Source organism: Anopheles marshallii, chromosome 2 (genome assembly GCF_943734725.1).
Source record: "Anopheles marshallii chromosome 2, idAnoMarsDA_429_01, whole genome shotgun sequence".
Taxonomy (NCBI): domain Eukaryota; kingdom Metazoa; phylum Arthropoda; class Insecta; order Diptera; family Culicidae; genus Anopheles; species Anopheles marshallii.
In genome coordinates, this window is record NC_071326.1 from 10,606,242 (window position 1) to 10,632,030 (window position 25,789).

General features: G+C 48.1%; 2 protein-coding genes and 1 non-coding gene across 3 annotated transcripts; 2 read left to right on the top strand and 1 right to left on the bottom strand.

The window, feature by feature from the left end:
• Positions 1–4,727: 4,727 nt before the first annotated feature.
• On the bottom strand, positions 4,728–5,324 carry LOC128709584 (general odorant-binding protein 56a-like). The gene is made up of 3 exons (XM_053804590.1): positions 5,277–5,324; positions 5,053–5,202; positions 4,728–4,940 (listed from the first exon to the last, which is right to left on the bottom strand). Exons 1-3 carry the CDS (start codon positions 5,322–5,324, stop codon positions 4,728–4,730), a joined length of 411 nt encoding a protein of 136 aa, XP_053660565.1.
• Positions 5,325–11,383: 6,059 nt separating this feature from the next.
• LOC128719157 (trypsin-1-like) lies at positions 11,384–12,334 on the top strand. The gene is made up of 3 exons (XM_053812780.1): positions 11,384–11,450; positions 11,515–11,972; positions 12,038–12,334. The coding sequence occupies exons 1-3, from the start codon at positions 11,384–11,386 to the stop codon at positions 12,332–12,334; spliced, it is 822 nt and encodes a 273-aa protein (XP_053668755.1).
• A 5,005-nt stretch (positions 12,335–17,339) lies between these two features.
• On the top strand, positions 17,340–17,421 carry Trnas-aga (transfer RNA serine (anticodon AGA)). Its single transcript has one exon. It is a non-coding gene; the product is annotated as a tRNA-Ser (tRNA).
• The last annotated feature ends 8,368 nt before the right edge of the window (positions 17,422–25,789 follow it).

Consider the following 25,789-nt stretch of genomic DNA (forward strand, 5'->3'; position numbering starts at 1 on the left):
AATATTATGAGCAGAATACATATTTCAAACAAAGATGAAAAAAAAAACAACAAAAAACAATAATTTTATGCAAATAGAGCAATGCAAGGTTTTTCTTTTAAAAAGGTAGACCCCGGTGTGACTCTCCGAGCCGGATGTCGAGAGGTTTGAACAAACAAACAAAAAACCACACACACACGCATGGCCGTGTGCGGTATGTAAAGTAGGCAAACAAGCACATTTTGTTAACTTATTGTCCGTAGTTCTTCTATTGATTAGTTCTTAGGGCCGACGGAGACACCATTTGCAAAATCCCCTTCCAAAGCCAACCTGCCGCCGACGCCGCCGCCGTTCGGGCCGCGGTGTTGTGGGTTGTTGTTTTCGTTTTAATTGAGCTTGAGCTTTTGTTTCGTTTTTGGAGGTTAAATTTTGTTGGATACGGTTTGCTTTCTTTTACTAAGCGATTAAAACACAAAACAATGGGTCGTGTACATATAGCATCGATGAGCTTTGGTTTGAGTTTCAAATCAGTAAATAATATGTCTCTACTGGCAAAAGGATTTATTTCACCAAAATAGCCGGATCAAGTATTTAAAGGCTGGAAAAGCAAACAAAACCGAATCCGTGCAGAACACAGTCATTGTTGCAGTAATCGCAACTTGCCCAAGGTGTGCAGTCAGGGGGTTGCCAGCAGACGGGAAATTAATTAATAATCTAATGATAAGAGCGCGGGAAGGGCGTAAGTAAGTAACTTATCGAGATTTGATCGGCTTGTGGAGACAAAAACAAACAACAATGGACAATGGAAACCAAGCCACTGATAAGAATGCAAACACTTTTCGTTTCGTATTTCAATCAAGTCGGTTTAGTGGCTAGTGCTGTTCAACTTTACAGTTAGTTCAGGAATGATTCCACATGCGAAATCACACGTACACACCGACACGCACACACAAATGCACAGACAACTCAAGCAAAGCAGAGCAACCACACACACACACGAAAACAAACGAATACAATAAACAAATGTCTAGCAAGGGGGTAAAAGGAAGAAACGGAAGGCAAACAAGGTAAATGCGAATTGTACATACTTATTATCATATCATTATATTATATTGTATTGATTAATATTATTACAAACAAGCAAAAAGAAAACAGAAATCAAGTAATGGTAATACATTATTGCATCGAGCGTAAAAAGAAACGGAAAACGGTAGACAAAAGAGACAAAAGAGGCCGAAAAAAAACATACAAATACACGCAAAACAAAAACACACAAAGTGAAGCGAAGAAGATAAACAGCAACATACAATTGTAGCGAGAAACAGCAAAACAAAAAAAGAACAGGCCGACGTACAGCAGTAATGGAAGTATAAATTATATTGTCTTCTTTATGAATTTCTATACAATAAAATGAAAATAAAATATTATCTGTAATGAATAATATAAAACAAAACCTAATGCATTTGTACTTATTGATGGAATAGCAAAGAAGAATCCGAACGTAAATGTTTCATAATTGGGAAAAGCCTTTTTCTAATTATAATTAATTATACGACAAAAGTTGCACAATTAACAGACCAGAGGAAACTGCCGTCTCAGTTTTAAAAACTCAACGAAAATGCATTTCGATAGTGGCGTCCTCTGTTGTGAAGAAATGGAACCTTCGAGCGCCATCTATATGTGAGTAGTTTTACCAACGTGAGAATGACACCCTGCGCTAGTTTTCATTTTTGCCGTACGTGGCGCCAACTTCGAAGATATTTGATATTTTAAAAATGCTGTAAATCTCTGCATGTTTTGTAAAAATTGAGGCAATATTTCAGTGCGGAAAGGGTTGCACAACACGCAAAAGCAATTCAAAATTCTCAAAGAATTTAACACATTTCGCACGATCTCTTGCATCAAAATAGTTTTATAGAGGAACTTAATTCATTAGAACTTCATCGTAAGCGGGGGTTTGTCTATATATTATTCGTTCAAAACAAAAATTCATATCTATTATGTATTTAACATTCTTATGGCCAATTTAATGCAATGATGTTTAAGATATAGAAATAAAATCTCGATAGCTTTGATCCGTAACAAAATGCAACTACCACCACATCAAGGTGCAGGCCCTTAGTTTCTGTAAAAAAGTGTTCCTAAGGACAACTCTCTTAACACCAAATGCTAATTCACCACTCTAGACTCTGGACTCTATCCGAAGTTTTTCTGGTACAATTTTTTTTCTATCTTTTTTTTCCCTTACCAGTTTCCTAGCCACATGTGCACGGTTTTCTTTAATTGTGGGCGGTGCAAAGTAAAAAAAATAGCGATCGATTCAATGCTGTACGCTTGCGACCATTATCAACCTACTCGCGCGGTACCTTTCGAGTGGTTTTGTTCGCCTGATAAGCGATAGATCTGTGGGGGATGGATTTTTTAGCTCTTTACCCCTTTTTGTGGGTGGTCACACCATGCGATCCATCCTTCGGAGCGTGTAATTTTTCTTTTCCATCCCTCAATTGGCCACAAACACTGTGAGGGGAAAAGAACAGAAGGACAAGAAAAAATTGCCCTAATTGGGAGCAAGAGAAAAAAACACCCCGATGGTTCTTATTCTTTGGTCGAAATTTTCTATCAAAGTCTAGAAATGCAGGGAAAAGAAGGAAAAAACTTGAACGACCTACCGAACCCCTTCTTGCGAGTTACCCCCCAAAAAAAAGGGTTGCTTTCATCCAACATTGCACCCGTGCATAAGAAACTCCATTTTACCACAAAAAAAAAACAAAAATTGAATTAAGAAGGGTTGTCGGACGATGTTGCTTCGGTCAGTTTGTGATAAGGGAAACGGAATAAATAAAAAAAAACCTAGTAACAATCACCAACGCGGAACTACCTCCACCGTCTGGTGCGTTTTATGAGCTTCTGTGAAGTTGGTAGCTTCAAAAATGGACAACGGACAGCAGTTTGCGTCCACGGCAGGAAACGAAACACCCTCGGAAGGATCGAGATGATGAAGGGCGTCGTGACAAAGCATACAAGAGTGGGGGGAGTTTCTCCTTCAGAAAGGTGGTGGCGAAACAAAAACCCCCCAACGAATGCATTCCCGCAAGTACATTTGCTAGGAGAACCGGCTTCAAACTGAGCTCTCCCACTTTAAAACGCGCGCAGAAACTACCAAACTAGCAGCAGCTGACGGAGGTTTCAGGATTTAGCTTTTTCACGCCATTTGTAGGAGTAGGAGAATGTATGCGCGAACCAAAAAAAAAAAACAATGGTTTGCATTCCCGGTAGTGATGCAACAAATTAAAATTAATATAATTCATTATACAGAAATTTCAAATCATAAAATACTTTTAAGCATTAAGCTTAAATGTTTGACAAACAATGGTTCCATTAGTTTAGTAAAACAAACAACTTTAAACCAAAAACCCTCTTTCGTTTGGCGCTTTGGCAAACATCCAACTTCCCCACGTTTTGTTGTACAACAAAAAGGCAAAAAGCGCCACCTCTTAACAAAAACCACAGAAAAAAAACACGACGCTCTAAATAAAGTCACTTGAACTCTTGCACATGCTCCACTGTGCAAAGCAGGAAAAGCAACCTTCGCGATGCAACCGATGCAAACCGGCAATCAACGAGCAAAAACAAAACAGACCGATATTCTCTTTCTCTCTTACGGACACACACACTTTTTATCTAGCGAAATGGCACTTACGTCCCGAACTGGTTGGCTGGCGCTCTCCACTGGCTAGGTTCTCCTCAACGGCTAGAAAACTATCCCCTCCCTATCGTTCGCCACCCTTTCATCCCTCGTCCATCTTCACCGTGGCCGTAGGTTGCTGCATGAGTTTTCCCAGCTACTAGATCGATTTTTCCACACAGATCAGGGGTAGAAAATGCGCTCGTCTACAACGCGTTGCTATGGTAGCGCTGGTGAGATAAACTTTCCGCCATCGCTAGCAGGGTGGAATGAAGCGGAGCAAAGCTTTGCGTCACATGACGACGCGAACCGGCGTCGTCTAGCCGTACGGAATAGTTTCATAGATAAAAATTCGTACCAGGAACACATGCACTGCAGCAGGCCTCTGTCTGACAACGGTGCCAACAGTACACCAACTTTCCCACCCCGGTAAACTACCCGCAGTCTTCCGCATCCCTCCCCGCAGTGTGCACCCCGTCCCATGTCTAGAGAGAGAGCTTAATCCCCACCAGAGTGGAGGGCCCGTACTGTTGAAGCGCTTGCATCGGTGCATCGCCGATGCAACTCGTACGCTGCCAGCCACGGCCGACTAGTTGGCCTTGGATTGGAGCAACGAGCAAAACGGGCAGAGCGCGTGCTGTGGAAGTGGAAGCTCTGTTCGTGCCGCACTTACATCCATTGTGATGCACACGGTGTGTACCAACACATGAAAACGGCGACCTGGCCACGACTTTCAGCCGGTGCGTAATGGAAGTGCACTTCAGTTATTGTAAAAACAATACATTTTTCTGGTGGAGCAATTGTTCGGATCTTGCTACCGATAGTTCCTCCATTGGTGCCACATGTGCCGTTGCGCAATGAAGAAACTTTCACTTTCTTACTGCTCATGCGAAATACGGCTTGAGAACCCTTCCGAAAAAAAAAACCAACTACCGAAACAGGTTTATTTTTTTTGCGGTACAAAACAGAAACGAACAACAAAACCACAAACAATTTGTTTATTTCTGCCCTTCCCGAATTCAAACAAACAAACCGGGACATTGGGACATGGAGTTTCGCTTTCTTAAAACAGCTTTGCCTTCTTGCCCAGATAGCAATCGTACACGGCGTATGCCGTATCGCATGGGTTCGTCCGACGCAGATCGCACTGCTTCACGTAATCCTTCGCCTTGTCCGCATCCATCAGCTTGGTGAGAAACACCTCCAGCTTGTCCTTCAGCACGACACCGTTCTCATCCATCAGGCGCAGCTTTTGGAAGAAACATTGCACGAAACACTGCAAAAATCAAACAAATCGGGGAAGGTGGGGGGGGGGGTGGGTTTATTCGGGTTGGGTGGGGCGAGCCGGAAGATGCTAATGTGTGAACGATCGGTGCGTTCGGTGTCACCTTCGTCGGTTGGTCCGGTTCTTTGATGGGTTCGCCCGCGGATAGCTTCTTCGCCGATGACTCCGTAATGCCGCTGGATTCGATGCAGTGCAGCTTGTAGCCCTTCACCTCCGGCAAGTCGGCAAGTTCCTGCTGGCCCACGGTGAGCTGCTGATAGTGCGTAGAAAAGAAAGACCACCAATCAATCAACCCACCGGTATCGCCACTTCCTTGACCAACTTTACCCCAACGAAGGTCAGGATGGCAAACGTGATTAACACTCGCGCTGCCATCATGCTGTGCTAGGCCTGTTTGTGGTGGCGTTTGGTGCGAACCGATACGACCGAGATTTGAACAACAACTAGCGACGAATAATCTCCCGCCTGTGAATCTTATATTCACAGGGTGGTGATGTTTGTGCTATCCCCAAGCGATGGAGAACTCGCTGCTTATTAAAAATTCTATCCCCAGGCACGTAACGATAATTGCGCTACTGCTGATCAATCGATTCACATCGGGCTGGTCTCACGATAGAATAATATCGGCAAGCGAGTGAGGCAAGTGAGAAACTCATACTCCAACCTATTTCAACTTGCCCATTTGATGCTTCCTATCGGTGATGCACTCAAACACAACAAACCCATGCAACATCTGAAGCGAACGCCCGAAACATACGCAACAGAACCGTCATCATCATCATCATGAAGTTCTTCTCATCCGTCTGTTCCAGTTCCCGCGCGTACTTCATCTTCTAAATTCGTCGCATCTTCTGCATTCGGGCTCAAATTTTCGGGCCATTCCGTGCATCGGGAGTCCTCCGCCGGCTCCTGGGACGCTGGTAGAAACAGTATTTCGAATAAATTATCGAAAAAATCACACGCGCGCTCCCAGCAAACGGAGAGGAACCTGTTGTATCCTGTGGATGCTGCCTGTCCGGGACGGGTCGAGCCGCGGTTCGCTTTGCTCTCGCATATTTCTCCTTCCTGTGCATCGCATTTGCAATCGAGGGCTGCGTTTCGAACACCGAAAACACACACACACACGGGGTCACAGAGTGAAATTGTGAAATGCAAATGTGAAACTTTACGCACGGTTCCCTTCGGTACGGGGATGGGGTGTGTCGGACAACCGGTACCGGTTTGCATTATCCTTTGCGCAGCCTTGCCGGCTCAGGTCTAAACCGACAAACACACACACACACATGGAACAAAAGGGAAACCACATCCTGCGCCGGCACACACCACAAAAACCGGTCCTTCAAGGGGGAAACGAACCAAAAAAGGAACAGTTTTTTCATCGATCGATTTATCTCGCACCCGGGGTTCGGTGTTTTGCGCTTCGCCGTGTGTCCCTCCGTGCGTCAGGCCATGGTAGTGCGCCGGAGTGTAATGCCTCCTGCCAGTCCTTCACTCCTGGCCGAATCGTTGCGGATCGATAAAAAATTTCCCACACTCGAAATTCCGAGATCTTTGCCCTCTCTCGCGCGCGCATGCTTTTCGTTTCACTCGGCAGGGATGGGATGGCGTTCCGCACGCCGTTGCCACGGTGAGTCCTCTCGAGGGTGCGTTTTGCGATTGTGCAGGGTTTTACGATAGATGCGATATGGCGAGCCCTGGTTTCTAAATCACGCCAGCGAATAAGATAAATGGAATTGGCCAGTGGTTTACATATCGATGGGTTCAAGTGTTGAGATAAAAAAGAGGCTTTTTGACGATAGGCAGACGGCAACTTAGTACAAGTAGTTATTATTCTGTGCATTGTTAACAATTCCAAAAATAGATTACTCAACTCTTGAACCTACCTACACGTAAACAGGCTAATCGATTTGACATTCACTAAAATTGTGTACCATAACCCGTTTTGGCTGATTCAGGAACCAAACCAGAGTTCGACAAACAGAAGAGAGATGGTTTATGGAAAAAGGTGGACAAACAAATTTAGAGGTGTCTTACTAAACACTTGTTGTTTACAATTGATGGGAAATATTATAAAAAACACAACAAAGCTGTATTGATGTTGACAAAGAAAAGATTTTTTAAACGGTTTAAAACATATGGAAACTAACTTCCGGTGTTATTGTAAGTAGAGGTAATAGAATATCAATAGCTCAAATCTGCGGAGTAATTAGGGACGGCCCAGGAAGCTGGATTCCCCATTCGCACAGGAGGATTACCCCGCAGAGAAGAAGAAGAAAACGATTGTCAAACACAATTTTGACAGTTCTCCCATACGATTGACATTAAATGTTGGACTAACTTTTTTCATAGAAGCTTTCTGTGTGTGTTTTTTTTTAAGTTGGGCTCACCATAACTATTGAAAACCCCTGCAAGGAACAAAAGCGATCGATTGAGAGACATATGTTGTTGAAATGTTGCACCACTCAGTCCGTTAACTGTTGAGTGTTTGATTAGGGAACGGTGTGAGATTTTGCTTTGCAAGTACCTGTTATGCAGCATTTTGGGTGACGAAAACTTAGCTACCGACATTGACCTACCCTTCGCCATTATTCATTGAACCCGTCGGGAGCAGCTCGATCGTGCTTGGCTCGCATTGACGTGGCCACCGCATCATCAATTCGTACAGTTTATGATGGTTTTTTAGGTACAGCGGTGCGGGTTGGAGTCATAAAACTGGGTAGTAAACTTTTATGAAAACCCATATAAACCGTTCCAACTGGGTTCCGACCCGCTTGGCCCGAAACCATACGGAGAGGGTGGTTGGTTGGGCTTGTACTTCGGTGACGTTTTCTTCAGGGGGTTAGCCGGGTGTGTGTTTATACACACATTTTTATTACAACTGTTCATCTAAAAACACCCCAAAAAAGCGATGTTACCTACGAGGAAACATCTTCCTCTAGTACTTTTATTGTCGATTAATGGTCTTTTTCTGACTGGCGATGCCAATGCAAACCGTGTGGCGGTTAACTCCCCGTGCCTGGTATCGGGAGTAAGAGCAACCTCCCAAGCGCAGTTCAATCACCGAACAGCTGTTTTCTGGACCGGTTCCCGCGCAAAAAAATGAAGACCACTGTAAGCCAACAGAAAACTAGTTCCAAACCTTGGGCACCGTGTGCTGCATTTGGCATGGGCTAGACGACCGCCACGGCTAGTTCCGGACTGGGTGCATCCGCACGAGAAGACGATCCCCACCATCGCATGCTTGCTTAGCAGCGAAACTATCGAGCAGAGCAGAAAATGGCACCACTCGCCTAGGCTAGTTTCCAAATGGTGGAAACTACAAACCACCGCCGGGTGCCACCCCAACTGGGAAGCTTTCTTCGCTTTGCGGTTTCTGCAAGTTTCTGCAGTTTTTCACCAGACCGTCCGGATCTAGGCGAGAAAATAGCCCGCGCACAGGGCGAGAGCTTTCCGGTCAGCAAAACGACCGTTAGGTTGAGGAAAAACGCGCCCTATTTCAAAACACGCTACCCGAAGGTACGGCGGGGCAGGCAACCCGTCGGCAAACGTGCGCTTATGGACGCTATTCTGTCCGCCGTTCTGTTTTTTTGAGAAAAGCGCAAGCGAAAAACAGAACGAAACCGACAGATGCGAGAGTTGTTTATTTCAGCTGCACATTTTCTGAAATTGTAACAAGAGAGCAGGAAACATACGGATGAGGCACACGCCGTCCGAGAGGATGCCGTCCGTCGGATACGCCTCGTCGAACATGGTGCCGCCAGCTGCCGGGGTTCGGATCTGGTTCACGCTTGGCAAGGCACATACGCGCACACACACGCACACGCATGGAGTCACATACAGCCATCCACACACACACACGTCTGTGTTCTTCGCGCTCATCTTGTGCGCATCTCTTTTTGCGCCGTGTGTGCTGTTGTGCCTTTCGTCTTTCGTTCTTGTAACCATTTGGACGATGTTCTGTAGTCTACCTCTTCACGCGATGCGTGTTCTCGGTCCGTTTGGCTTCCCCTCTCGCCCAACGCTCGAACACCCCGGAGACCCGGTTTTTGCCGTATAACGAACCGGTTAGAAAGATGTGCGCGGTTGCTTACCCTCCCCGAGAGCGGCGGGTTCGATGTCTTCGTCTTCGGACATCTTTCTTTCTCGGCAGGGGGAAAACGAACGACACGGCTAGAAGGAGTTCGAGAAGCATTAAACTCCGAAACCGAGCCTCTGCCAGCTCTTTGTGTCTGGATGCGCTTGTTCTAGGCTAGAAAAGAGCCCAACGGTGGTGGTAAGCTTGCGAAAAGCCACGAAAGCCTCCGCGGAAGAGCTTTTGTAGAGTTACCGATCAAAGCAGGCGAAGTCTACACAAAGCCACGGTACGAGAGCGAGAGGTACGCTGTTGCTGTCCGCTTTCCGCTCGTTCGTTCGCTTCTCGTTGGTGGTGGAATTTCAATTTCCGGTATTTCAACAAAAATTTTATCCATTCTACCAGGGATGCATGCGCCGATGCAGGGGTCGGCGGCCCGCACAACCAAGCATGCCCGGAAACGAAGCAGGCCGGCGGTATGATGTTGTACCGAGCGCACCGCGAAACGCCCGCTAACGAGTGAAAACGAGAGCAAAACCGATGGCGAGGGCGAAGAAGCCCGCGTACGCGCGTTTGCGGTCTTGTTTGCGCTTCGTCTGTGGCATACGTACGAAACGCGTACGAACGAGCCACGGCGGGAGCAGAAAGAACGTGCGATAATGTGCACGTCAGCATGTGTGCTTTGTCCACCTAGCGAATGCAGTTGTAGACCCCAATTGTGCTATATTTGCACCCGATGTCCAGCACTACTCAAACAATCGCTCCATATGCTTGTTCCGAGTTGCACTGGAACTGGGGCGTCCCCTGTGGAAGTTCGTGTGCGCTTTCAAAATGCACCCAACGCTCACCTTCCCACGAACACACGCGGCAGAGTGTAGAGTGTGCTTCCCCCCACCCACCCATCGTTCGAGAGGCGTTACGCACCAACGCTTCCGCACTCCGGACGCCGACGCCGCTGTTGCGCAAGTTCCACGTGTCGCCACTTGTGCGCTCTTTCGTGCGCTCTGTCTCTGTTCACCTGACGCCACTAGCCCACGGTCCTCGGGCCGCCGAAACACCCCAAAAAAGGCCACCTGCCGAAAACCCTATTCGCCTGTGATATTGGATAAAATTTTTGAAGAAAATGTAGAAAACTGAAACTGAGATAATGAGATTCTTGCCGTGCACCACCCCTCCTCCTCCCCCAACACCCAACGGTGCACCCATACGACACACCCGGTATGCATTTCCTGGTTGCATCGCGCCGATTTGGAGCTGCGGGCATGAAGATGTCCAAAATTTTTAGTACCACGCGAACACATTGACGTTTCCCCAAAATTACGAACTTTTTGGCAAAATCGCAGCACCCAACCACCCCTACGTTACGCTTCCCCCCTCCCACCATGTTCCGAGTGGACAGCGCCATCACAGCAAGCGCCGATGCTCCCCAGTTGGTTGGGGCCGGAGCTCGCGAGATTTCGTAAATCCCCCGGTAGCAGAACAGCAGGTTGATGTGGAGGAATGTCTTCACCCCAAGTCGATGTCCGCATCCGCCGACTACCCGGTTGCGTTGGCCGGCCGGTTTTGTTTACTCAATCGTGCACCTTCCCCTGCCTAGCACGGACCCGGGGCATGACTGTGTGTGTGCTCTCCGTGGTGCTGCGAACTGGTTTTCATTTTTCGACCCGATCCGTTAGCAGTATAGTATGCGAAGCGATAGGTTATACTTCGGGTTTTGTGTGCTTCCCAATCCCCCGCGAGCGGTGGAGAATGATTTTCTTGCGATCGGGCAGTGCCGTCCGTAAATACAGCAGTTCCCCGCTTTACGCTAATGTATGGCACCGAACGCTGTAGCGTACATCGAATTTTCGCGTGAACTGAATTTCCTTAGCAAAATCGTTTATACTACATATTGAAGAGTTGAAATAATGACATGTGTAAGGGGACACATAATATTTCACAATAAAATTGCATGGAACTAAGAGAAATTCGCATGTTGTTTCATATTTTTTACAAAAATAACTAGTAAAGTCTCCATTTGTTCTATTTTTTCATTGCTTTTAGAACTGCCGTCTGCAGAATTCCTTTGGTCATCTTTGAGCTGTCATTGTTTTTCCAAAACATCGCGTATAGCTGTACTGTATTTAACGAAGGTCGGATAATCAACAAGCTTAGACTCACAACGGTTCCATCGGCTCAAGATGGAGCAGCACTAACAGTTAATCGGAAGACTTAACGGTAGATTAGCAAACAAGCGCTCGAGATCGTGAGCCCATAACCCCAGTGGGTTAGTTGGCCACTTGATGTCTTCGCCACATATAAATAGCTAAATGGTGCAATCGAACCGCACCATTTCTGCAACAGTTGTGCTGCGGCCTTCACGATGCACCTACAGCTTTGGTGTGTGTTTACGTTCGCTCCCGCCCTGAGTACCGTGCTCAGCGCAACAGGTAATTTGCCACAGAAAGTGTCCCCCAAACCGTCCCCTTGTGCAACACCGTCCCATCCCGTCAGTCAATAGGATAATCGGTGGAGAGGAAGCGGAACGCCATGAGTTGCCTTATCAGGTGTCGCTGCAGTGGAATTACAACCGAACGGCAATCGCACCGATGCACTTCTGCGGTGGAGCACTGCTGACCAAGGACTGGGTGTTGACGGCGGCTCACTGCAAAACTTCCTACACGCCAGATGGCTACACGGAGGTGGTGGCCGGTGCGCACAACATTACGGACCGAGAGGAAGACAACCAGCGTAGAATGATCGAACGCATGGTCACGCACGATCGGTATTGTGGAACCGTTTGTCCATACGACATTGCGCTGGTTCGCGTTGGCGTTCCGTTTGCGCTCGGAGATCACGTAAAACCGATCCGACTGCCAGCGCTGAACGAATCGTTCCACGGAAGTGCCCTGGTTAGTGGCTGGGGAGCGCAAACGCCGGCACTAGTTCCGGAGTATCCGGACACACTGCGGGTGAGTAGGTGCTGAAGATGCTGCGATGTTCCATAATCCACCTGCCTGTTGCTTTTCCCTCCTAGAAAGTCGTATTACCGCTCGTGGAGTACGACGAATGCCGCCAGCTGTGGTACGACGTGAGCCATCTCGCGGCGACGAACCTGTGTGCCGGACCCGAGGACGGTTCCAAAGCATCTTGTTCGGCCGACTCCGGTGGACCGTTAGTCACGATGAATGGCACGCGCATCAGCGAAGAACCGGTTCTGATTGGTCTCGTTTCCTGGGGACCTTTCCCCTGTGCCTCGCCCTGGCGGCCGAACATCTTCACCGGTGTCGCCTACTTTGTCGACTGGATTGAGCAGCACGTTGAAGCGGGTTAGGCGGGTCTGTGAGGTCAATAAAACAGCCGTACCACTACGATGACTTTCGCTCACTTCTATCCGGACCACAGGATTCGGGCCAACGGCATCTGGTGGGCATATTTCAATCCTATTCTTGTGCCATCTGCAAGAAAGGTAACGCCTTCGTCGAGCCGGGTTTTTTGTTGCGTGGGGAGAGCCGGTCGGTGCGCAGTCGCGTTGATGATGGTGACGACCGTCACCCTCCTGCTGGCATGCGATCCGGGGAGGTTTTGTGAAATTTTTCGTACTTCTTCAATTCGATCCCGTTCGATTCCGAAAAACGAACTTCATGCACTCACCGCAACGGCAACGGTCCCGAGCGACCGACGGCATCGAGCAACGCAGCAACCCTGGCGAATTCGGTGAAGGCCATCCTGCACCTAGAGGGCCTGTTTGCCGGACCGTTTTCTCCAAAAACTATTGTCTCGTTGGGGTAGCGCTACCAGGGCAGTAGGAGCCACTCGGCCACCGGTGAAGGTAGCAGGCCGTGGTGGTTCGCTTCTTGCAAGACGCCGCCGGGCAAACAGCAAACAGTGATGACGATGTGCGTTCTTTTATTGCAGCGAAACGCAACCAGGAGTCGTGGTGCCGAGAGCGTGGCGCTTGGAAGTCGAAGTCGGGTTCGAGTTCGAAACGGGAAAGGGAGCGAGCGAGCGAGAGAGAGAGAGAACAGAATCCGCGCTCGGTGCAGTCGGTATTACGGGGCGAGTCGCAATCCGCAAGATCGAAATCCGGTCGAAAAGGAACGAATCTTCGCCCAACAGCGCAGAACCTGGAGCAGGTTACCTCGACGTGACGTACTTTTTAAAAGGGGTGTCGTCTCTGCCGGTGCGGGCCGCGGTGTGCTGCTGCTGCACTGTCGGCCCGAAAACGAGTGCCAGCAGCTCGCAATCGGATACCGGCCCAAGTCCCGGTTCTGCTGGCAACTCCGAAGGGGATGGACCCATTTTTCCAGCAAAAATATGAACCGAAGTAACAAGAACCTATGCGCGCGGGAGGCCGAATGTCCGCACAGTCGAGAGGGGTGCTTCTAATTCTAACTCTTTTGTTGTCTCACACTGGGAAAAATGTGCTGCGAAGATTATCGATTTTCCATAACTTAGCTTCTACACCAAATGGAACATTTTGTGGATCGATTAAGGTCCCTATTGCGGCATCTCAAAAAGGCGCCAATCATTTGAATACTTATCAAACGATTTAATCCGGTTTGATGCACTTAATTCCAATAAAACATTTAGCGAAACACTCGGTTATGTCCAACACACAGAACAAGAGCTACCCAGTGTGACCGACTCTTGCAAAGAGGCAGATCAAATCTCTCCGCGTTCTGAAGCCCTATTCTAATTCTATCATAATTTGCATACAAATGTTGCCGGGAGGCGCATGAGCGCGCAGAGCAAACAACGTACGGTCGTCACCGATGACGTCAACCCGCTGCTGTTGCTGCGAGGTGTACAATCTCTACACACCACGCTACCAGCTGGGCGCTTTCAATGCGTTCGATGCAGCTGTTGATCGAGGCGGCCTCCTCGTTTGCCTGGTGCCCGCGTTAGACGATTTCAAAACTGAACATGTGGTTCACGAACGCGCGCAACACACGACAAGCGCGGCCCGCAACTTTGTTGCGATCGTTGCTTCCCAAACCCGTCGTCGTTAACCAGCTGGCTCACAGACGACATCCATCCATCGAGGTTGCACACGCGTCTCCAAGACGCTCGAACCCGGGCTGGATGTAAAGACAAATCGCACTTCTTCACACTGCGACATCGGTACCAAGATTGCATACTAGGCCGGTGCAACAGAGCAACCGTCCGCCAAACGGTGCGTTATTGCAGTTCGCGTGAAAAGAGCATCGCTGATGTCGACCGCAGGAAGCGAGAGGCCAACAGCGAAATCAATTAGCAGGAGAGCAATTGGCCGACATTAAAAAAGGCACGTTGAACAAATGTATTAACATTAATGTCACCGATGGGTTCGTCCCATGCGCATAACGCGCGATATTAACATTATTACCAGTCACTGTGGGACGACAGTTGCATTCGGGCGTGGTTCCGGAGCAATCCGACATTCGTCGGGCGCCTGCGTCCCTAATGAGCTGTGTTGAATAACATGTTTTCGATCCGGTATCATCGTATCGCGTTAATGATGCTATGATTAAAGCACATTGTTCAACGTTAATAAAATATAGCGCGAATACCCCTGAAAACAACGTACGTTACACGACAAAACAATGTTTATTTTATTTATCTGATAAACAATCAATCCCCAATAGCTGAGTTGAATGATGCAAAAATTAACGAAATTTGTTGAAAGTTGTTCTCGCTCTCGGTCACATCATCATTGAAAAGCTACCCCTCGTTATGGGTGGATAGAGCTGTGTACGGATCGCCATAGCAACACTGGTACAGCGGTTGTAACGTGCCGGCCAAAACCATCCCAGTAGCAAGCGTCAGTTTGGACGTGTAACCGCGCATCTCGCTCATTGTTCGCACGCACTCACCGAAACAAACACACAACACGGCACATGTACGCCGCACAACCGCAACGAGCAGGGTTGATTGCCCTCTTGACTGCTAGCGCCCTGCTCTGCGCATGTCTCCCTGGTACAGATTCATCCAAGGACATTGCCATGTCATTGACGGCGTGTGCGCGCACGGCCACGACCGCAGTCAGTAGTGTGGCGCCGAATGCTGCTACCCGGCCTGCTACCCTGGCGATTGTCTAAAAAAGGTAGGAACAAGAAAACGAAAGTGAAATAAACCGTCACCACCAACAGCACCAACAGCGGCGGCCGATTACGCGCTGGGTCCCCCTCCCCCAGCGCCCGAAAGTCCCTGACACCGAGACGGAAATGAGGCCACGACCATGGATTTCGCTCGGCCGCCATCGAGCGCGCGTGACACTGAACTTGACGCGTAACCATGGCGACCGGCCGACAGTGTAGCGCCGTCCCTGTCCACCATTTTGCCTGCGCTCCCGGTGGTAGCTTCGACATGACGTGATGAAAACGTGACAGCGCCATCGTAGTCGGGCGTGTCTTCGGTAACCGAGGCGACCACGAACGTTTCGGCGAGCGAACCGAACGGAACAAATGGCCCTGCAATGTGCATGCGACCCGGGTATAAACCTGTGAAATTTACGCGCGAAACTCATCCCGAGCCCGTGGCGAGTGAAATTCGTCGTGATTCGCTATCGCCTCGGCCGTCGTGCGCCGGTTACCTCTCGCGCTCGGTCGGTTGGTACCAGTCGCTGCGGCAACTCACTAACACATCTACACGCACCAGCCAGGGGTGAACAAGTCGCTGAAAACCCGTCATCAGCCATTGGAATTTTTTTTTGCTCATTCAGTGCGCGTTATTTGCGTGATGTGTCGAGCAAGCGTAGTTTTCCGAAAACTGATTGAAAATTACGTTTAATTACTGTGTAAATTGTTAAAGTTTAATTTATTCATTTTACCAATCGAAGAAGACGTTATTAACCCACTACGTCCCATGGGTAAGGAATAAAAGTGGAATGACACTCTTTGTTCCAAATGTTCCAAAATGGGGGATGGAGCGATATTATCATTTAGACATTTCGAGAAGTTGATAAAACAGCTAAGAGCCGTTTTAACTATAATAAATAAATAAAATAAAACCATTTTGAGAATTCGTGATAAAAAAAATTAAACTTTTCTATTCGAACTATTTTTTTTTCCTCGTTTTCTTACAGTTTTGGGAAAAAAACATACTCTAACGATTGTCTACAGTTTACAGTCACCACAATTGAAAACATTATAGAATCCATAAAAATATTGATTTTTCACATTTTTGTAGCTCATTTGTCGACTCAATTCAATCCGCAGTTTGCATACTAAAAAACACAACACAAACGACCAAACTGCCACTAAATATACTCAGCGAATATTGGGCACTTTAGTTTGATAAAAAGGGATTTATCAAAGGGATTTAATCATTTATTTAATGCTTAGCTGAAAAGAAACCATTGGCACACATCGATTTATCCAACATATTCCACTGCTGTTATTCATCCTAGAAAAGATTGTACCAGCTACACACGGTCAGCAGGTTGCGTTTCCCTGAGAGGGAAATAATGATGATGCACTTTGGCGCGATGCATCTTGCACGTGGAGGCTCCCTTTAACGATGCTTCTCGAACGCATTCTCACTTATTATTTCGAACTACATTCTCCATCGTTCGCCTTAGCCAGCGGCCCTTGGTCGTTACGCGAAGGGCGACCGCATCGTATCGTCGATTCGTAACCAGGGCCCTTTCGCGCATGTTGCATGTGTAGAAAATGCATACTATTCTGGAAGGGCGAAACCCACCCCAACTGCATCCTCCACTCATCGTGCGTGTGAGTACGCGCGCGCGGGCTGTATTACGAAACCGTTGCGACCACAGGAGTCGCAACGCCACTATGCACCAATGCGACTCAGGAGGTAGTGTGCAAGTGCACTATTATCGGACCGCTCCACTATAGTGCGGCAGGGTAGCGCGAGGGTGGTGCGATGGAAGGGTTGTTCTAATAGGAAGCGATCCCTTAAACGAGCCGCAAGAGTCGTTAAACTAGTTTCTATAGAAGCCCTTCACCGTGGGTGGTTTGGTAACCGCGAGAATATTATGTTTCGGCAACATTTCTACCAAGAGATCAGGCGATCGTGGCGGTACGTTTGTACTAGCTAAAGAACTAAATGGCCGCTGTGCGAGCGTTGCACGAGGAGCAGTGCTGTTTATTGAAAGTGCTGCGCGGTGCTGCAAAGGTTCAGTTACAGTACCCACATACGCAAACCGTAAGGGTGGGAATGAAGTAACGATCGCTTTGCTTTTCTTTTTCGCACACGATCTGTTGGATGCAATCGAATGCACTTTAGTACGAGCGGACAGTTGCCCATTCGTGGCGCAGAAGGAGGGGACAAGCCCGCTTGAAGCTTGTTGAACACTTGGATTATTATACCGCTTTAATCTTCTGCTCTCTCGACGAGCAGTCGTGGCCGAGCGGTTAAGGCGTCTGACTAGAAATCAGATTCCCTCTGGGAGCGTAGGTTCGAATCCTACCGACTGCGGGGCGAGAGCTCTTTTTTTTGCTTCTTTTTCCAAGGCAGTTCAAGCCAATTATTTTTAACTTTATTTTTCTTGAGTTAAATTTGTCAAAATATTAACATTTTACATTAATTTTAAACTAAAAATTAGTTCTTTCAAACTTTAAAAAATATAACTCCAAACAATTCCAATAACGGTGATGGACAACCATGCGACGGGGTGTTAAGCTACCATAAAGTTAGACATTTTGTGTGGAGTTGCACGATTCGAATAGCACGACAGATTGGAACAAACTGGTGTCGCAACACGACGCCCGTACTCGCCCGTTTAGCTCGGCGTTGCGGCGCTTCTGCGAAACAAAACAAAATGTCTCGTAACATCTATCCACGAAAGTACCAGGAACGGAGGAGTTTGTTCGTGTCCGGGAGGTGCCCATTCAAGCGGCCATTGTAGCACGCTTGTACGGCACGGGGAAGAACACATAAATTAATCGCCTTCAAATTGGAGCGAAAATAACACATCGACGAAAGGCGATCATGATGATGACACACAACGCACCGCCATTGCGCGTTAATGATCATTGAAAAATAAAACTAATGCGGGGCGCCATCATTTTGTTGAAGAGTGCCCACGCGATCGCGTCCCAGTCCGTAGGCCACCCCTTGTGTGTGTTTTCACCGTGCTCGGGGGATGCAAATTTTGTGCAACTGTCGAAACGCGAGAAAGAAAATGATTGAACAGAACAGTGTATCAGCACTGTGAGCAGGGCGCACCAAGCCGTTCCCAAGCACGAACCGCGATGGAGGATGCAACACGTTCAATACCCGGCGCAATGCGGCTTCACATGATTCGCTCGTTTCGATTATCCAACCCCGAGGGGTGTTTCAATACTTCCTTCGCAACGGTTTCTCAGAAGAACTCGCGCGAAACGACTGCCCTCGTGACTCCAGAGAAAATGACAAAAAATATCCGGCTGTCAGATGGTCGAGGAGGTAGCTGACCGGCTGTGGCGTAGCCGAAAGGTACCGCCGGATCCAAACGGCGGTGCCGTAACACTGCGCATGACTTGCTCCGTGTCGCTGCGATTGCTATACTTGTGTGCGCCCCCCATTGGAGAGGCGCGATACCAGTCGCGCTCGGTTAGAATGCACCCAGCCGTCGCTCGGTGCTGCGCTCCTGGTGTTGGCATATCGAGTTTAGTGGTGGTCATCGAAAGCGAACTTTCGCCATCTGCCAATCAGCGCCGAGCCCGGCTTGGGGGGATAAGTTCGCGCCCCAACCGCATGGATAGGGCTGAACCATTGCGCTAGGGGAAACCGCGAACGCCTTCTCGCATGAAGATGATCTCCCCCCACACACACACACGAGAGCATACGTATAGTTCCGATTCGGGTAACCCCCCCTTTTGTTGGGCAACGACGGCGCAAAGAATCCGGACATCTTCGGGGCTCAACGCCGGCAACGACATCCACAACAATGCTCTACTTTTGCCAGGCGATCAGCCAACGGTGGAGGTGGCCCGCTCGATCGGATCGACTGAAAATTATTCGTCGGTTTCGCTTTCTCCTTCGTTACCATGGTTACACCGTGCGCGCGGTTTCATTCGTGTTTCGGTGCCGCGCGGCATCGATTAGCTTTCGCTGTCGGTGGCTCTCGCTCACAGCGCTGGAGCCCTTCGGCCGGGAAGCTTTGGGAGCTTCGGAGCCCAAAATGTTCCGGATGGCATGTTTTTCGGATACCGAGCAGGTCACACCGCAACACAGTTTGGATCGCGGGGGGAGGAGGGGAGGGTTTTTCGGGTGCGCGGGGATTTTGTCGGTGCGCCGGCATACGCAGAAGACGATAAAGCTTCCACCGGAAGGCCTTTCGTCGGGGAGCGAGAGCAAGTTCGTTCTGCCGGAGGAAGATGCTTTCGGGCGGCGTGGGAATTCCCTCGTCTTTGTACGAGACGGTTTTATGGCTTTTGGGTTTGCTTTCGAGTTGGTTGGTAAGCTTTAGAATCGATTATCCATTCGAGAGGTTCCACTGTTAAATGACTGTTTGCCCTTCCGCATCGTTTGAACTGCAGCTAGTCAGCTCCGGGACTATCATGCCGTCAAGAATTCAACCATCGAAAGCGTTTTAAATGCCACTCAAACGGCAAAAAAGAAAGCTACCGGAAATGGTAGATAATGAAAAATCGATGTCGCTTATCCAACGAAACCGTTCTCCCCCGGGGGGAAGCTCTCTGACGTCGCTCGCTCGCTTTTTCGACGGCAGTGCAACACTTGTGCGAAGTTTAAAATAGTCACGAACATAGTTTGCACGATCTGGAAGAATTCCCGTGGCGCAACGCTGAGAAATAGAATGAAATTACAATTAAAACTGACACATACCGATTATGCCCGATTTGCATGCCATGCCGGCCAAACCAAACCAACGTTCTTGCTCATTCGATTAGTTGATGCTGTCTGAACTGCAAAGGTTAAGATATTCGTATACGAATTCCACACCCGAAATAGGCCCCCACTCGCTAGTACTCCCGGACTAGCGGCGCCTAATCGATATTTGGCTGATTAAAGCCGAGCTTGCAGATTTTTTTTCCGTTGTGTTTCGTGTGGGAAATGTGCCAAATAAAGCACCCCAGAAGCAAACGACCTGCATCATGTGCAGCGTGTGGACGTGATGCACACGTACAACGTCTCACACTGATGATGATGATGATGATGGCGATGATGATAAACGGTGCCGCATCGGTGCCTATTATATTTAAATTTTTGACTTTATCGCTTGTTGGCCATCTTTTTTTTCCATGTGCGAGTTTGGTCAGCGACGTCATATTGAAGCGGTGCACATCCTGCGTATCGATTTGGGTTGTGTTTGGAAGCCCTTCCAACAGAATGATGCTTATTTGTCTGAGTGGCTCCATTTAAACAGTCGACTACAAAGTACAAATAATATATTGCATCAATGCAGAGCCTTGTGTCGTTTTGTGTGAAACACCTGTTGCAAGGACAAAAACGTATGAAACTAGGTCATGGAAAGCGAGCATTATAAAATTTTCCAGTGTCTTGTGCGGTTACCATTTCGAAGGGATTTGCATGAGATTTGCACACCGAGACTTCGTTTAGTTATTTTTTTTCATAATGCAATAAATATCACCATAATCGGACACTAATGCACAAGACCTGAAGCCGAGTTGACTACACAACTGCCAAGAAGTGTTTGTGCCAGCCGTTTCTATCATTTAAAATTCTTTACGATTCTTTCCGCGCTCCTTTGCTGCGTTGCAGGTGGCGCTGTTTAACATTCTCCCGTTCGTCTGGCAATCGGCGTCGTCGGAGGCCTCTTCCAATTGCACCTGCATTATCATATGAAAGGAGCGCGAATAAGGATAAACCTCACAGGTTAACAAAGCCCCATTACATATTAAAGCCTTAACTCCCCCTTTGCCACACTGGTGCTGGCTCGCATCTCCCGGGAAGGGAGGAAAATGTTGGATTCTGAATTCTTGCCAGGTTCTGCGCCCTACCCCCTTCATACTCCGAAGCAGGTAAAGTGCTCATATATATATAAGCGTAATAGTGCTGGTTTCTGCCAAGCAAACGAGATAAAGTGCTTGTCTGCTGCTGTGCTACCCGCAAAACCCGGTGGTTTGTTGCCGCCCTCGAGGTGTAGTTGTCGCAGAGACACCTTTTGCTGCAGAAATATATGGCATTTCGCAAGGCCAACGGCTCGTACCTGATTGCGCAATCGGATATGGATTTTTATTATTATTTATATTGGTATTATTTGCCGCTTTTAATGTTGTGCCTGGAGCAGGAAGCAAAGGGACTTCGCCCTCCAATCCCATCGAGGAACCGCAACCGGTGTGAAAAAGTATCGCCAGGGCGCCAACAGGCCAACAAGCTGACGGGAAACTCCCAACGGTAGCCATAAAACATCGCGATTCGTATGGAAATGAAGTCATGCTACATTTTACCACCTTGTAAGGCAACTCCACGGAGGACAGATGGCAATTTCGCACTGCGTGCTATATGATGCATCTTTCGATTTGTGGCAGGAGCAGCAAAAAGGAAGGAGCCACAAATTGAACGGATACCACACCAGAACCGGGATGATGAAATTTTGAATACTGATTTCCGATCGATATGATATCGTGCAACGTACCGATATGATTTCATTGCAACCAGACACCCTTTAACGCTTGGAATTGGAGGTAAGAAAAGGGGACACATTCTGCTGCAAATGGATGCGAACCACCAACACCTTCCTGTGGTCACCGCGACGACGTGGAGGACGACGAATGACCGATACAGAACTGGACCGGAACCGGAAGAAAGCCATAAAATCGTATATACGCCACCACCACCACCACCACCACCGTCATCATCATCAACGGTAGCAATGGCGATATCATTGTGGCCATTGTGTTCGAGTGCAGAAGGCGACATATTTCCTATTTAGACTTCCCACCCACCAACCAAACTGGATCATGTGGAATCAACCGGAACTCATGGTTCCGCTGGCAGGGCATCAACTGGAGCAGCCACACAAACACACCGTATTATTGATCGTGCAGCATTTGCCACCACATTTGCGCGAATTATGCGGCACCCGAAAGGATTTGGGAGAACGGGGAGACGACGACGGCATGCCAAATAAAAATAAACCATCCGACGACAAATATAGAAACAAATCGATGGGGGACACCACCGTCTGCGGTGGGTACGCGGGTGTGGTGTCCAATCTGCAGCTACATTTAGGGAAAATGGGCATCGATTTCGCATTCAGCCATTCCGGCTGAGGGTTCTGTGCTTTCGGGAGCGCTGCTGTTACGGTACGATCGGAGTTAATGATGTCCTTGCAAATGAGTGGGGAGGAGGGAGGGGCATTTGGAGCCGGATCCGTTTGGGGCCAATCGTTGGACGTGGATAAATGAAGCTATTCCGCTCGTTTGCTTCCGACTATCGAAGCGAATGAGCTTTGGTGCCCGTTGGCATTGTTGGAGTTACTTGGAGCGGGTACTTCTGTCACTTGGCCGTGACCATTCTCCCTTACGCGTATCACGTTGATGCCTCTTTTTCTGATCCATTCGTCTCACCCGATGAAATATTAGCCACGACAGCAAGGAGCAAATAGAAAGCAGACGAACGTCCTCTGCTGTTTGTCCTTTGGCCGTCACTGTCAAAGATTACTTTATCGATTCTGCGAACGCTCGACACGGGAGGGGGGTGTCTTGGAAGTGCGCAAATAGCACACCGGTAGGTACATCTTCAAACCCACGATTATTGCAGCATCAAAGCGGAAGATAAGCTCTGACGTCTTGTCGGTTGGGTTTGGTTTATGTGCACACGGTCAGGTGCTGACAAATCACCATGAACACGATGAGTTCTGGCCGGTCGTTGGTGGCTGCGGTGCTGTTTCATCATCCGGATATTAAGATGTGAATGATATTTCATGGTAATCAAAGGCGATGATGAGCTGCCGTAAGCTGCCGAAGCCCAAACATTCCTTTTGATCGTAAATAGCTAATCTTCTTTCCAAAGAAAAATTCGTCAAGGGTCATTTTATGACGATATTTCAGAATCTTCAGAGTTTCTGCTCATTAGACATGAAGATGTAATGTTTGAGAATATTATTGCACGCCGGTTAGCTGTATTGCACTATCAAAATAGCTACATTTGTATGTCTAGACGAGAACTTCCTCGAGTTTTAAGTTAAGTTAAGTCGAGAGTTAAGAAGTTTCAATGATCCACCAAAGAGATTATTAAGTTGTGAAATAGTGGAATTCCAAGTCCATTAACCTTGGACCACGTGTCGATATTTTGCGAAAAATAATGCACACACCGAGCACATTATACGAGCAATTCATGCAGCGGAAAGCCCAACTGCCCTGGTTCCCGTTAGGTGCGCCCGGCTACATCATTCCGGTTGCTAATTATTGCAAAGACAACAAACGGACCCGCTCGAACGGGTCGGTAAACGAATCTGCTTTCCAGAGCAGTTAACACCTGTTAATCGAATGAAATTGACCCGTTAAGGAGGACCCCTTTGTTTTTCCTTCGCTTTCCCACCCCGTTTGTCGTCAGCTCCGTCTCTGGGCCTAATTAACAGGATTCAAACGGTGTGTTTTGGCAGTTTTTGGCTTTACCACCACTGTCCACCGCGCGTGTGTTCTGCGTTGCGTGACGAACGTAACCAACCGTGACAGAAATGATGCTTCAAGTCAACCAAACAAACAAAATGACGCGAGTTCGGTTTTATTGTACCACAATTTGGGCGAAATTTGAGGATATCTTTTCGCATTTTCCCTATCCCACCGCCGATCGCATACGTGGGCCGAGCGTGTGTGGAGCGATTCAGGGAATGCAGCGCCCGAATCGATGCAATCGCCCAACCAAACCAACCACCTTCCTTGCGGTGTGTGTCTTCATGGTTCGCAAAAAAAAAACGCGTTCCTGCGCAATATAGCAAAACAAATGCTCCGCTTCTCACAAACCGCTCGCAATCGATCTCTCACGCTGCGTGTGCGCTCTCACGTCTCACGCGCTCTCAAATTAATGCAGAATCATCTTGCCATCCACCACCCCGGGGGCGGGGGGTAGGGACGGCAGATTTTCCGACCGACAAACCGGAATGTCCTGCGGCAGGTGAAGTGGAAAATTCGCGCACCATTTCCGAAGCAACGGTCACGGTGGTACGAGCAACCGAGCGTTCGGTAAAGCCTCGGTTAACTCCTACTGTGTGACGGTGGCGAATAACATCTGTGCCCCAACATGCCCGTGCGTCTCGAACAGCTGTTCCGTTTTGACATTTGAGCTGTTCGTGAAGTCACAGTAGGCCACCCATCCGTTCGTTTCCTTCTCGGTTTTCGCTCACCACGTTGCGCGGTCCAAGTAGGTTTCGAGCTGCTCCAAGTACATTAAGGATATGCTTGTGACACGGTCTTTAGCGCTACCGGTGCCGCAATGGTGACAAATTGTTTAGCATCATGTCTAATTTGCACTTTGGTCCGACATCTAAAATACACAGTGGGGAACATTCTTTATTCGACGCATTGGTTGTCTTTCGAAAGGGAACTAGAACTGCCATCGTTTCGTGCCATCACACTGGAAGTTGCTTTAAAATAATACGCCAACTCCACGGATCCCCAACAAGTTCACTATTTTACGAGTCAATTGGATGTTGCAGAATAAAACGGGGTTAAATGACTCATGCATGGGGCTAAAATTAGCTGTTACAAATTTGTCTCAAATGACTGGAACCATTTCACGCAACGTGCATACGTTTTGCAAAAAAAAAAAACCGTAACATAAATGCTCAATCGTTCGTTCGTTCATTTACTCGTTTCCGTTTATTTTACACACTGCTATTCCGCAAGATGGTCTCCGCCCAAGAATTTGACTTTGTGTGGCTTCTCGGTTGATTTTCGGGCTCAAGTTACTAACTTCCGAACGGTGCTGCATTTCTTTTCTTGGTTCTTTCTTGCCCTTTGTGTATGTTGATTGTTTTGTCTTTCTCTTAATGAATCCTCCGAGTTTCAAATTTATGTGTATGCTGCTCCTATTACAAAACCTGAGGGCACACAACAGCTGGTTGGTTCCTCGCCAGCAGGTACTCCAAGATGTCTAACGTTTCGTACTCCCAAAAGATCAACAACACAATGCCTTTCCCGTTAGCTTCGTAGCAGCTGCCTGCCGTTGTGTGCAATTTGCACAATTTTCGCGAATGTATTTAAAACAAAATCCCAAAATAAGCTCCAACCTACCCGCGTACCCGACGGTTGTGACATGCAAAATCATTACACCGGTTGGGAGAGGAAAAAAAAGGCAAGCAACCAAGCAGTACACACCGCAGCGGAACTCAATTAGCGCAGCCTGCCATGCCTTTCAGCGGTTTGATTTGATCAGCAAGATTGGCACAAGTTGTGCGACAACCGGCGGCAAAAGACTGATATATGGACCGGCTAACATTGGAGGGAAAAGAATTCGCAAACGAATGAAACCACCCCACCCGGTGCCGGGCGGTGGGAGGTTACGCTCCAATGGGGTTTTCCTTTCATTTCGCCCATCGAGAGCAATCAAAATAAAACGAAGCGAAGGATGATTAAATCTGCCGAATGCGATTGTGTCACGGTCGAGGTAAACTGTACCGGGGGGAAGGGAAGGCAAAAAAAAACAGCCAAAAAAAAACCAAAAGGAAAAGCCACGGAAAGAAAGGCAATTGTGTGGTGCGCGAGCTTTAATATCGGATTATTTATCTGGAGCAATTAATGCGCCCCGGGTTCGTAAGGTGCAAACAGGAAAAGGGTTCGTGCGACCGGGTGCGGGGTCCAGGTGGGTCCGACACAACGTTTGCGGTGTTATAGATTCAATTTCGTCCGGAAAAAGCGTTCGGATCATTGCCGAT

Bases quoted from the DNA above. Each gene is read 5' to 3' on its own strand.
- LOC128709584 (XM_053804590.1), bottom strand. From the start codon at position 5,324: ATGGCAGCGCGAGTGTTAATCACGTTTGCCATCCTGACCTTCGTTGGG. The intron at 5,203-5,276 runs GTAAAGTTGGTC...ACGCACTATCAG, and splicing joins CCATCCTGACCTTCGTTGGG to CAGCTCACCGTGGGCCAGCA. The intron at 4,941-5,052 runs GTGACACCGAAC...TGATTTTTGCAG, and splicing joins AACCGGACCAACCGACGAAG to TGTTTCGTGCAATGTTTCTT.
- LOC128719157 (XM_053812780.1), top strand. From the start codon at position 11,384: ATGCACCTACAGCTTTGGTGTGTGTTTACGTTCGCTCCCGCCCTGAGT. The intron at 11,451-11,514 runs GTAATTTGCCAC...CCATCCCGTCAG, and splicing joins TACCGTGCTCAGCGCAACAG to TCAATAGGATAATCGGTGGA. The intron at 11,973-12,037 runs GTGAGTAGGTGC...TTTCCCTCCTAG, and splicing joins AGTATCCGGACACACTGCGG to AAAGTCGTATTACCGCTCGT.